The following is a 13215-nucleotide window of genomic DNA, read 5'->3' as shown; positions in this document are numbered from 1 at the left end:
TACACTCCGGGGGCGCTGTAGTCTCTGGATGGTGCGGTACCGGCATTACACTCCGGGGGCGCTGTAGTCTCTAGATCAGTGGTTCTCAACCTTTCTAATGCTGTGACCCCGCAATACAGTTCCTCATGCTGTGGTGACCCCAAACCATGCAACTCGCAGTAAAAACACAGTAAAATTTCGTCTCCGATGGCTTTAGGCGACCCCCGGTTTTGGTCGTTCGACCCCCGCTGGGGTCCCGACCCACAGGTTGAGAACCACTGCTCTAGATGGTGCACTCCGGGGGGCGCTGTGGTCTCTGGATGGTGCGGTACTGGCAGTACACTCCGGGGGATGCTGTAGTCTCTGGATGGTGCGGTCCCGGCAGTACACTCCGTGGGCGCTGTAGTCTCTGTATGGGGCAGTACACTCTGGGAGCGCTGTGGTCTCTGGATGGTGCGGTACCGGCAGTACACTCCGGGAGCGCTGTGGTCTCTGGATGGTGCGGTACCGGCAGTACACTCCGGGAGCGCTGTGGTCTCTGGATGGTGCGGTACCGGCAGTACACTCCGGGAGCGCTGTGGTCTCTGGATGGTGCGGTACCGGCAGTACACTCCGGGAGCGCTGTGGTCTCTGGATGGTGCGGTACCGGCAGTACACTCCGGGAGCGCTGTGGTCTCTGGATGGTGCGGTACCGGCAGTACACTCCGGGAGCGCTGTGGTCTCTGGATGGTGCGGTACCGGCAGTACACTCCGGGAGCGCTGTGGTCTCTGGATGGTGCGGTACCGGCAGTACACTCCGGGGGCGCTGTAGTCTCTGGGTGGTGCAGTATCGGCAGTACACTCCGGGGGCGCTGTAGTCTCTGGGTGGTGCAGTATCGGCAGTACACTCCGGGGGCGCTGTAGTCTCTGGATGGTGCAGGACACTCCGGGGGCGCTGTAGTCTCTGGATGGTGCAGTACCGGCAGTATACTCCGGGGGCGCTGTAGTCTCAGAGGGTGATGCTGGCGCTCAGCTCCCTCTCCAGCACCTGTGTGGCCTGGTGGCTGAGGAATAGCAGCGCCCCCTGTGGGATGAAGGTGTCCAGGGTGAGCTGTATGAGGTCCGGCCTCAGGAGGGCGCTGTTGCTGTGTGTGAGAAGCCTCAGGGTCTCCAGCAGATGCTTCACCATCCCCCGGAGCGTCATCTCCGCCAGCGCCAGGTTCTCCCCGGGGTCACAGATCAGAGAGAAGCCGAGGTGCTGCACCCCCACCCACAGCACAGTCACCTCCTGAGGGAAGAGCCCCCCCGGGGGGAACCCCAGCACCCCCACATCCTCCTCCTGGAGACTCCCCGCCTCCTCCACATCCACCACTGCCAACCGGGGAGACACCCGACGTCTCAGGAGACACAGCGCCTCCACCTGGCTGCGGAGAGAAATGCAGAGTGTTATATACAGAGTATACAGAGCCCCCAGGACCCCCTCACACTGACTACTGCCCCGCCCCCAGGACCCCCTCACACCGACTGCTGCCCCGCCCCCAGGACCCCCTCACACCGACTACTGCCCCGCCCCCAGGACCCCCTCACACTGACTACTGCCCCGCCCCCAGGACCCCCTCACACCGACTGCTGCCCCGCCCCCAGGACCCCCTCACACCGACTACTGCCCCGCCCCCAGGACCCCCTCACACTGACTACTGCCCCGCCCCCAGGACCCCCTCACACTGACTACTGCCCCGCCCCCAGGACCCCCTCACACTGACTACTGCCCCGCCCCCAGGACCCCCCACACTGACTACTGCCCCGCCCCCAGGACCCCCCACACTGACTATAGGGCTACACTGAGGACTACTACTCCCTCAGGACTCCTCACACTGACTATAGGGCTATACTGAGGACTGCCCCGCCCCCAGGACCCCCTCACACCGACTACTGCCCCGCCCCCAGGACCCCCTCACACCGACTACTGCCCCGCCCCCAGGACCCCCTCACACCGACTACTGCCCCGCCCCCAGGACCCCCTCACACCGACTACTGCCCCGCCCCCAGGACCCCCTCACACCGACTACTGCCCCGCCCCCAGGACCCCCTCACACCGACTACTGCCCCGCCCCCAGGACCCCCTCACACCGACTACTGCCCCGCCCCCAGGACCCCCTCACACCGACTACTGCCCCGCCCCCAGGACCCCCTCACACCGACTACTGCCCCGCCCCGAGGACCCCCTCACACCGACTACTGCCCCGCCCCCAGGACCCCCTCACACTAACTACTGCCCCGCCCCCAGGACCCCCTCACACTGACCACTGCCCCGCCCCCAGGACCCCCCACACTGACTACTGCCCCGCCCCCAGGACCCCCCACACTGACTACTGCCCCGCCCCCAGGACCCCCCACACTGACTACTGCCCCGCCCCCAGGACCCCCCACACTGACTACTGCCCCGCCCCCAGGACCCCCCACACTGACTACTGCCCCGCCCCCAGGACCCCCCACACTGACTACTGCCCCGCCCCCAGGACCCCCCACACTGACTACTGCCCCGCCCCCAGGACTCCTCACACTGACTATAGGGCTATACTGAGGACTACTACTCCCTCAGGACACCTCACACTGACTATAGGGCTATACTGAGGACTACTACTCCCTCAGGACTCCTCACACTGACTATAGGGCTACACTGAGGACTACTACTCCCTCAGGACACCTCACACTGACTATAGGGCTATACTGAGGACTACTACTCCCTCAGGACTCCTCACACTGACTGTAGGGCTATACTGAGGACTACTACTCCCTCAGGACTCCTCACACTGACTATAGGGCTATACTGAGGACTACTACTCCCTCAGGACACCTCACACTGACTATAGGGCTATACTGAGGGACTACTACTCCCTCAGGACACCTCACACTGACTATAGGGCTATACTGAGGACTACTACTCCCTCAGGACACCTCACACTGACTATAGGGCTATACTGAGGAACTACTACTCCCTCAGGACTCCTCACACTGACTATAGGGCTATACTGAGGACTACTACTCCCTCAGGACACCTCACACTGACTATAGGGCTATACTGAGGGACTACTACTCCCTCAGGACACCTCACACTGACTATAGGGCTATACTGAGGGACTACTACTCCCTCAGGACTCCTCACACTGACCATAGGGCAATACTGAGGACTACTACTCCCTCAAGACTCCTCACACTGACCATAGGGCTATACTGAGGACTACTACTCCCTCAGGACTCCTCACACTGACTATAGGGCTATACTGAGGACTACTACTCCCTCAGGACTCCTCACACTGACTATAGGGCTATACTGAGGGACTACTACTCCCTCAAGACTCCTCACACTGACTATAGGGCTATACTGAGGACTACTACTCCCTCAGGACTCCTCACACTGACTATAGGGCTATACTGAGGACTACTACTCCCTCATGGCTCCTCACACTGACTATAGGGCTATACTGAGGACTACTACTCCCTCAGGACTCCTCACACTGACTATAGGGCTACACTGAGGACTACTACTCCCTCAGGACACATCACACTGACTATAGGGCTATACTGAGGGACTACTACTCCCTCAGGACACCTCACACTGACTATAGGGCTATACTGAGGACTACTACTCCCTCAGGACTCCTCACACTGACTATAGGGCTATACTGAGGACTACTACTCCCTCAGGACTCCTCACACTGACTATAGGGCTATACTGAGGACTACTACTCCCTCAGGACTCCTCACACTGACTATAGGGCTACACTGAGGACTACTACTCCCTCAGGACTCCTCACACTGACTATAGGGCTACACTGAGGACTACTACTCCCTCAGGACTCCTCACACTGACTATAGGGCTACACTGAGGACTACTACTCCCTCATGGCTCCTCACACTGACTATAGGGCTACACTGAGGACTACTACTCCCTCATGGCTCCTCACACTGACTATAGGGCTATACTGAGGACTACTACTCCCTCAGGACTCCTCACACTGACTATAGGGCTACACTGAGGACTACTACCCCCTCAGGACTCCTCACACTGACTATAGGGCTATACTGAGGGACTACTACTCCCTCAGGACTCCTCACACTGACTATAGGGCTATACTGAGGACTACCCCCCCCTCAGGACTCCTCACACTGACTATAGGGCTATACTGAGGACTACCCCCCCCCCCTCAGGACTCCTCACACTGACTATAGGGCAATACTGAGGACTACTACTCCCTCAGGACTCCTCACACTGACTATAGGGCTATACTGAGGACTACTACTCCCTCAGGACTCCTCACACTGACTATAGGGCTACACTGAGGACTACTACTCCCTCAGGACTCCTCACACTGACTATAGGGCTACACTGAGGACTACTACCCCCTCAGGACTCCTCACACTGACTATAGGGCTATACTGAGGACTACTACTCCCTCAGGACTCCTCACACTGACTATAGGGCTACACTGAGGACTACTACTCCCTCAGGACTCCTCACACTGACTATAGGGCTACACTGAGGACTACTACCCCCTCAGGACTCCTCACACTGACTATAGGGCTATACTGAGGACTACTACTCCCTCATGGCTCCTCACACTGACTATAGGGCTATACTGAGGACTACTACCCCCTCAGGACTCCTCACACTGACTATAGGGCTATACTGAGGACTACTACTCCCTCAGGACTCCTCACACTGACTATAGGGCTATACTGAGGACTACTACTCCCTCAGGACACCTCACACTGACTATAGGGCTATACTGAGGGACTACTACTCCCTCAGGACACCTCACACTGACTATAGGGCTATACTGAGGGACTACTACTCCCTCAGGACTCCTCACACTGACCATAGGGCAATACTGAGGACTACTACTCCCTCAGGACTCCTCACACTGACTATAGGGCTACACTGAGGACTACTACCCCCTCAGGACTCCTCACACTGACTATAGGGCAATACTGAGGACTACTACTCCCTCAGGACACCTCACACTGACTATAGGGCAATACTGAGGACTACTACTCCCTCAGGACTCCTCACACTGACTATAGGGCTACACTGAGGACTACTACTCCCTCAGGACTCCTCACACTGGCTATAGGACTACACTGAGGACTACTACTCCCTCAGGACACATCACACTGACTATAGGGCTATACTGAGGGACTACTACTCCCTCAGGACACCTCACACTGACTATAGGGCTATACTGAGGACTACTACTCCCTCAGGACTCCTCACACTGACTATAGGGCTACACTGAGGACTACTACTCCCTCAGGACACATCACACTGACTATAGGGCTATACTGAGGGACTACTACTCCCTCAGGACACCTCACACTGACTATAGGGCTATACTGAGGGACTACTACTCCCTCAGGACTCCTCACACTGACTATAGGGCTATACTGAGGACTACTACTCCCTCAGGACTCCTCACACTGACTATAGGGCTATACTGAGGACTACTACTCCCTCAGGACTCCTCACACTGACTATACCGAGGACTACTACTCCCTCAGGACTCCTCACACTGACTATAGGGCTACACTGAGGACTACTACTCCCTCAGGACTCCTCACACTGACTATAGGGCTATACTGAGGACTACTACTCCCTCAGGACTCCTCACACTGGCTATAGGACTATACTGGGGCCTCTTACCGGGCCACGGCCTCCATCTGCTCCGTCCTCTCCTCGTCCCCGGAGCCGCAGGAGAAGACGCGCTGATACAGGATCCTGGCGGGAGCGGCGCACACTGTGTGCAGCAGGAAGGCGAGCACCATGGCGGCGGATAGAGAAGGAGGGCGCGTCCCGCAGGCCCTGAGCGCTATAAATCTCCACTCACACCGGAAGCTGCGATGGAGGGTGGTAACGCCCCGCACGTCACTTCCGCCCCTAGTGTTACTGAGCCACCGCTAGAGGCCGCTATTACCGTCCTATAGCCAGGACAGGGCAGTATCACGTGACATCAGCAGCTTCTACGGTAACTGATAAGGGTCATAAAAAGTCCAGTACATTCTGGCTGCGCCATTATCTTTCTTTCAGTCTGTGACTTGTTTAAGCCTGAGTCCTGCTGCCCGGCTCACTGCTGACAGGTTCCCTCTGATATTATTATACAACTCACCCTGCAGTATTATATATGATGTCTCCCTAATCACCACATCTGTCCCTGTAGTTTCAAGTGTTGTTATTTCCCCTCCTATTTATTGTCTATTATTTTATAATCATATGGATTCTTTTATCTATTTATTAATTTAGAATTTATTTTTTAGTCTATTCTTATTAATTTTGATTCATATTGTACCTTGATGTATAACCGGTGCATCGCTTCTTGTGGGATTTTTTTTTTCACTTTTTTATATAAAAAACTAAATATTTTTACAAACAATAAGCCATTATACATCTGTTATGAAGTAGACACACACCGCAGTAGTTCGTATGGAATAGTTTGGGTCGCGCAGGGCGTCACTCGAAGATTTAGAGGGCAGCGCACGGCTAATTGGTGCCGGCCACTTCCAGGAAACTGATGAAAGCCGGTGTCTCCCAGCATCCCCGCCGGATCTCTGTGCCTAGAGCCTCAGAGTAAGCTGCCCCATGCGATTTACTGTGTTTCTGAATCATCGTTGTGACTCGGTTCCGTTATTGCCTCTGATCCTGTGCGGCCTGTCCCCGACCACGAGTTTGCCTCACGATTCTGTACTACGCCTGTGGAGCGACCTGGTGGTACCACACCGCAACAAGTCCAACCTGCTTTGCCGCGGGCTCTGGTGAAAACCAGATATCACTTACACTCCGTTCCCAGGTGTCGGCTTAGTTCATCATCTGCGGTGGTCCAGAGGATCCACTACCCCTGATCCTGACAGTAAGATGTGGCCATGGATCCCGCCAAGGTTCTGCTACCTGTTCTGGCGGATCTTACCACCATCATGGCTCAGCAGACCCAGCAAGTTGCCGTGCAAGGTCAGCAACTCGGATAAGTCTCCGCTATGCTACAGCAGCTATTGTCATCCTGGTGGCAGCAGCATCCGGTTCCTGCGGCGCCCTCCACTACTGCAGCCGTATTGGCCTCTGGAGAACCTAGCCTGCGACTATCCATGCCATCCAATGGTGATCCCAAGTTGTGCAGGGGGTCATCACGCAGTGCTCTCTGCACATCGAGCTTATGCCCGAGCAGGTCATCACGGAGAGGTCGAAGGTGGCTTTCGCAATCAGCCTTCTATCTGGGAAAGCTCTGGCATGGGCTGCGCCCCTCTAGGACAGAAGAGACTCAGTTACGCCTGACTTCACCACGTTCCTCACTGAATTCCGATCCGTCTTTGAGGAACCTGACCAGGCGTCATCTGCTGAGACTGCCCTGCTGAACTTACACCAAGGGGACTCTTCTGTTGGTGACCACATGGTTCAATTCCGTACCTTGGCCTCCGAGCTGGACTGGAATGGAGCAGCCTTACTTGCGACCTTTAAAAAAGGACTTTCCGACGCCTTGTCTGCACGGGACCTGCATCTTCCCTGAGTGAGCTTATCTCCTTGGCTACTCAGAAAGACATCTGGTTCTCTGAGCGCCTCAAAGAGCAACATCTTAATCAAGCACCAGTCAGGACCCAGCGCCTTCCTCGCCTGGCCCCGGTTTTTCATAATCCACCTCTATCTTCCTCCAAGGAACTCGTGCAGGTGGATAGAGCACGGCGGACTCCCCAAGAGCGGACAAGATGACGTCTGGATAATCTTTGCCTCTATTGCGCCAGTCCAGAACACTTTCTGCAGACTTGTCCAGCCTGTCCAGCACACTCACCTAGGGTTATTAGGAGAACCGTCCCTAGGTGAGAACAAAGCATCTTCACGCCTGCTCCCTTTTGGAACCAGTGGTCTGGTTCAAGTTTTGGCCTTCCTGGCTCTGCAGGGATTTCATGGATGCTGCTCTGGTTTCCCAGCATCGTTTCCCTGTGGTTCGTCTAGTGAAGCCGCTGTTTATCTTGTCCGTCAGTGGGCAGATACTCTGTGCCCAGTCCAGTATCGCACTGAACCACTATGTCTGCAAGTTGGTGCCTTGCATAAAGAGAAACTGTCCTTCTATGTACTTCCCCGTTCCACATCCTTCGTTCTACTGGGACTTCTGTGGTTACAGCGACACGCACCTGTCCCTGACTGGCAGACCGGGGAGGTTCTTCTCTGGGGTCCTGACTGCCAGTCTCGTTGTCTCCTGACTCTCCATCCGGTCTCTGCTGTGCCATCCTCCTCATCTCTCAAGTCTCTGGAGGGTCTTCCCGCTGCTTACCTGGACTATACTGATGTCTTCTCTGAAAAGCAAGACCACCGCATCGTCCATATGATTGTCCTATAGAGCTGCTGCCGGGCACATCCCCGCCACGAGGTCGAGTTTACCCGCTGTCCGTGCCTGAAATCTCTAGCATCAGAATTGTTGCACACGCACTTGCACTTTATGGGCGCGTAGTCCATGCAACCACTCGCTTAGTTTATAGTGACATCATCTAATCACATATAATGTTGTTTATCTCTAATACGCAGATTACTTCTGTATATGGGGGTTGTTTGGTGGAATGTGTGATGCATGGGCACATGATAGTATGTACAGTATGTGTTGATTGGTGGGGTGATAGATTATATGTTCTATAGTATATAGTATCTTCAAGTATATTACATGCTATAGGTTAGTTCACCATTTTTTTGATGTCCCATTTTATAATCATTTTTAACTTGTTTATGATTTTTTTTTGTACTTCATTTTTTTTTCATATTTTGTAGTTTTTTTTTTTAATACAATAATGTGGGTCACTTACACTGATTTTTAAAATTGTTATTTACACAATTTTCACTGTACAACCTTTCAATGTACATTCCCCCTTTTTTGGGGGGGAGGGGTATATTCTATACAATTTTGTGCTTTTTTTATACATATGATCTGCACATTTTTATAGTTACCACTTTTGTAATCTATTTATTTGCAATGCAGGTTTTTATTCCATCCCCCCATCCCCGGTTTGTGCGTGCAGTGCACCCGTTTCTGGTTTGTTTACTTTTTAGAACACGGGGACACATTTCTCTGTTGCACCACATTGAGAACACGGGGACACATTTCTCTGTTGCACCACATTGAGAACACGGGGACACATTTCTCTGTTGCACCACATTGAGAACACGGGGACACATTTCTCTGTTGCACCACATTGAGAACACGGGGACACATTTCTCTGTTGCACCACATTGAGAACACGGGGACACATTTCTCTGTTGCACCACATTGAGAACACGGGGACACATTTCTCTGTTGCACCACATTGAGTGCTTGATGCTGGAAGTGATCTAATTTAGCTGACTACCAACACATGGGATCTTCCTTTATAAATGGACGCACCACACCATACAGACACCTCTGAGGAAGCCCCAGCAGGTGGTGATACACGTGGGGTGGTCATCCCCAGCTCCCTCTTGTGTGCACGTTTGCTGCACAGGTAATATTTGCTTATCTTTTGGCTTATACTCTATACAAAAATACTTTTTTTTTTTTTTTTTTTGTAACTTTTTTGCGATCCTCTTGCATTATATATTGGTCTCGCATTGTCCCGCCATCTGTTCCTTATAGGATAATATTGTTGTATCTTTCCATGTTACATAAGGCTTTAGTCTCCGGAGAGCGCTGGGGGTCCCAGGATCACTAACACCATCACATGTTTGCTTTTCCTGTGGTAGATTATTCTGTGATTGTTCACATTTTTTCAGGGTTTTTATTCTCTTTCTTTTTTTTCGTATTGTGGTGTTTTTTTGATATATGAATAAAGAATGTGTTGTCTTGGTCACTTGGCATGTATCTCTCCTTTTTCTTGTGGTTTAAGCTATTTTTACTTGCATTGACCCTTAGACTTTTTACCTGACTTCATTTTGTGCAGTGCTGGTCCCATTTTCTGTATCCTGAAACTGCTGCCATGTCTTCTCTAAATTGGACCTTCGAGGGGCATATAAACTTATCTGCATCCTGGAGGGCGATGAGTGGAAGGCCGCCTTTAATACCTGAGACGGGCACTTTGAGTACCTGGTCGTGCCCTTTGGACTGTGCAATGTACCTGCAGTGTTTCAGGAATTCGTGAATGACATTTTCAGAGCCCTGCTATACACCTGTGGCGTAGTCTACTCAGAGGACATCTTGGTCTTCTCTCCTGATCTGGAGTCTCATCAAGTGCATGTACGGCAAGTTCTTAGGCGCCTAAGAGCCAATCGCCTCTATACTAAACTGGAGAAGTGCCAATTCCATCAGAAGAGCCTTCCGTTTCTAGGATGCATCATCTCCGATAAAGGCTACAGATGGACCCCACCAAGTTGTCTGCGGTACTCTAAGTAGTACCGGCGCTGTACACTGGAGGGCGCTGTGCTCATAGCTGATGAGAGGACGGCAGGGCTGAGCTGTAGTACCGGCGCTGTACACTGGAGGGCGCTGTGCTCATAGCTGATGAGAGGACGGCAGGGCTGAGCTGTAGTACCGGCGCTGTACACTGGAGGGCGCTGTGCTCATAGCTGATGAGAGGACGGCAGGGCTGAGCTGTAGTACCGGCGCTGTACACTGGAGGGCGCTGTGCTCATAGCTGATGAGAGGACGGCAGGGCTGAGCTGTAGTACCGGCGCTGTACACTGGGGGGCGCTGTACCCATAGCTGATGAGAGGACAGCAGGGCTGAGCTGTAGTACCGGCGCTGTACACTGGAGGGCGCTGTGCTCATAGCTGATGAGAGGACGGCAGGGCTGAGCTGTAGTACCGGTGCTGTACACTGGAGGGCGCTGTGCTCATAGCTGATGAGAGGACGGCAGGGCTGAGCTGTAGTACCGGCGCTGTACACTGGAGGGCGCTGTGCTCATAGCTGATGAGAGGAGAGCAGGGCTGAGCTGTAGTACTGGCGCTGTACACTGGAGGGCGCTCCCCCTCACGTTGTCTTTCCCTCCAGCAGCTCCCCCCTCACGTTGTCTCTCCCTCCAGCAGCTCCCCCCTCACGTTGTCTCTCCCTCCAGCAGCTCCCCCCTCACGTTGTCTCTCCCTCCAGCAGCTCCCCCCTCACGTTGTCTCTCCCTCCAGCAGCTCCCCCCTCACGTTGTCTCTCTCTCCAGCAGCTCCCCCCTCACGTTGTCTCTCTCTCCAGCAGCTCCCCCCTCACGTTGTCTCTCTCTCCAGCAGCTCCCCCCTCACGTTGTCTCTCCCTCCAGCAGGCAGATTACACTGTACCTTGGATGCTGCACACAGCAGAGACACAGGGATAGTGGCGGCAGCTCCCTGCACGGAGCCTGAGAACAGGGACTGTCCCACTGGATCCCGGACAGTCAGGAGGTGCTGCACCCCTGTACATAGGGAGCGTTATCTATACTAACTCTTACATCCTGGTCTGTACATATTTGGGCGATTTCTCACTTCCTGCGCTGTAGGTACAAATATATATAACACCTGCAGATTCCTCACTCACCCCCCCCCCCCCCCCCCCCGCTCAACCAGAAATACCTGACAATAATAACCAAAGGCAAATGTCAAAATGTCATAACATGTAATCGCCTGCTGAGCTGTGTATCTAATCCTCTCCTGTGTGATACTGCTGAGCTGTGTATCTAATCCTCTCCTGTGTGATACTGTCTGCTGAGCTGTGTATCTAATCCTCTCCTGTGTGATACTGTCTGCTGAGCTGTGTATCTAATCCTCTCCTGTGTGATACTGTCTGCTGAGCTGTGTATCTAATCCTCTCCTGTGTGATACAGTCTGCTGAGCTGTGTATCTAATCCTCTCCTGTGTGATACAGTCTGCTGAGCTGTGTATCTAATCCTATCCTGTGTGATACAGTCTGCTGAGCTGTGTATCTAATCCTATCCTGTGTGATACAGTCTGCTGAGCTGTGTATCTAATCCTATCCTGTGTGATACAGTCTGCTGAGCTGTGTATCTAATCCTCTCCTGTGTGATACAGTCTGCTGAGCTGTGTATCTAATCCTCTCCTGTGTGATACAGTCTGCTGAGCTGTGTATCTAATCCTCTCCTGTGTGATACTGCTGAGCTGTGTATCTAGTCCTCTCCTGTGTGATACTGCTGAGCTGTGTATCTAATCCTCTCCTGTGTGATACAGTCTGCTGTGCTGTGTATCTAATCCTCTCCTGTGTGATACAGTCTGCTGTGCTGTGTATCTAATCCTCTCCTGTGTGATAGTCTGCTGAGCTGTGTATCTAATCCTCTCCTGTGTGATACTGCTGAGCTGTGTATCTAATCCTCTCCTGTGTGATACAGTCTGCTGTGCTGTGTATCTAATCCTCTCCTGTGTGATACAGTCTGCTGAGCTGTGTATCTAATCCTATCCTGTGCGATACTGCCTGCTGAGCTGTGTATCTAATCCTCTCCTGTGCGATACTGCCTGCTGAGCTGTGTATCTAATCCTCTCCTGTGCGATACTGACTGCTGAGCTGTGTATCTAATCCTCTCCTGTGCGATACTGACTGCTGAGCTGTGTATCTAATCCTCTCCTGTGTGATACCTTGCAGTACTACATTCCTCAGCACTTCCTCTGGTGTAAATCTTAGGGTCAGGGTGTGGAGGGTGAGCGATGCTGCTGCCTGCGGGGACATTCCTGGCTGTGTCTCCTGTGATGGATGTGTATAGGGGCAGATACACTGGTCACATCTATCCAGGGCCTTATACCGGCCGCACCTATACACTGGGTGCATCTATGCAGGGCCCTATACCGGCAGCGCCTATACACTGGGTGCATCTGTATAACCACATGGCCTATGTACTCAGATGAATCCTTAGGGTGGTGGCACATGTGGTGTTTTTACCAGTACACGCGGGGTGGAATATACACGTGGAGAAGCTATACAAGATAAAATGGATGGATCCATATGTAAGTAATTCTGTACATCCAGAGGGCAATAAAACTAGCTGTATCCGCACTTGTGCAGGACCTTCGGAGCCGGATGTATCCGCACATCTACAGGACCTTCAGAGCCGGATGTATCCGCACATCTACAGGACCTTCAGAGCCGGATGTATCCGCACATCTACAGGACCTTCAGAGCCGGATGTATCCGCACATCTACAGGACCTTCAGAGCCGGATGTATCCGCACATCTACAGGACCTTCAGAGCCGGATGTATCCGCACTTGTGCAGGACCTATGGAGCCGGATGTGGACTCTAAAACCCACAGGACAAAGTCCTAAACCAATAGTCACTTGCCACTGGT

The 13215-nt window shown here is 53.1% G+C and overlaps 1 protein-coding gene across 1 annotated transcript; it reads right to left on the bottom strand.

The window, feature by feature from the left end:
* Positions 1-711: 711 nt before the first annotated feature.
* AP5S1 (adaptor related protein complex 5 subunit sigma 1) lies at positions 712-5900 on the bottom strand. Its single transcript, XM_072126416.1, has 2 exons — positions 5660-5900; positions 712-1382 (listed from the first exon to the last, which is right to left on the bottom strand). The coding sequence occupies exons 1-2, from the start codon at positions 5779-5781 to the stop codon at positions 968-970; spliced, it is 537 nt and encodes a 178-aa protein (XP_071982517.1). The 5' UTR covers positions 5782-5900; the 3' UTR covers positions 712-967.
* Between the last annotated feature and the right edge of the window lie 7315 nt (positions 5901-13215).

The sequence above is a fragment of the Engystomops pustulosus genome, chromosome 1, assembly GCF_040894005.1.
Source record: "Engystomops pustulosus chromosome 1, aEngPut4.maternal, whole genome shotgun sequence".
Lineage (NCBI taxonomy): Eukaryota > Metazoa > Chordata > Amphibia > Anura > Leptodactylidae > Engystomops > Engystomops pustulosus.
Note: the sequence above shows the minus strand (reverse complement) of the source record. Positions and strands in the feature narration are given on the sequence as shown.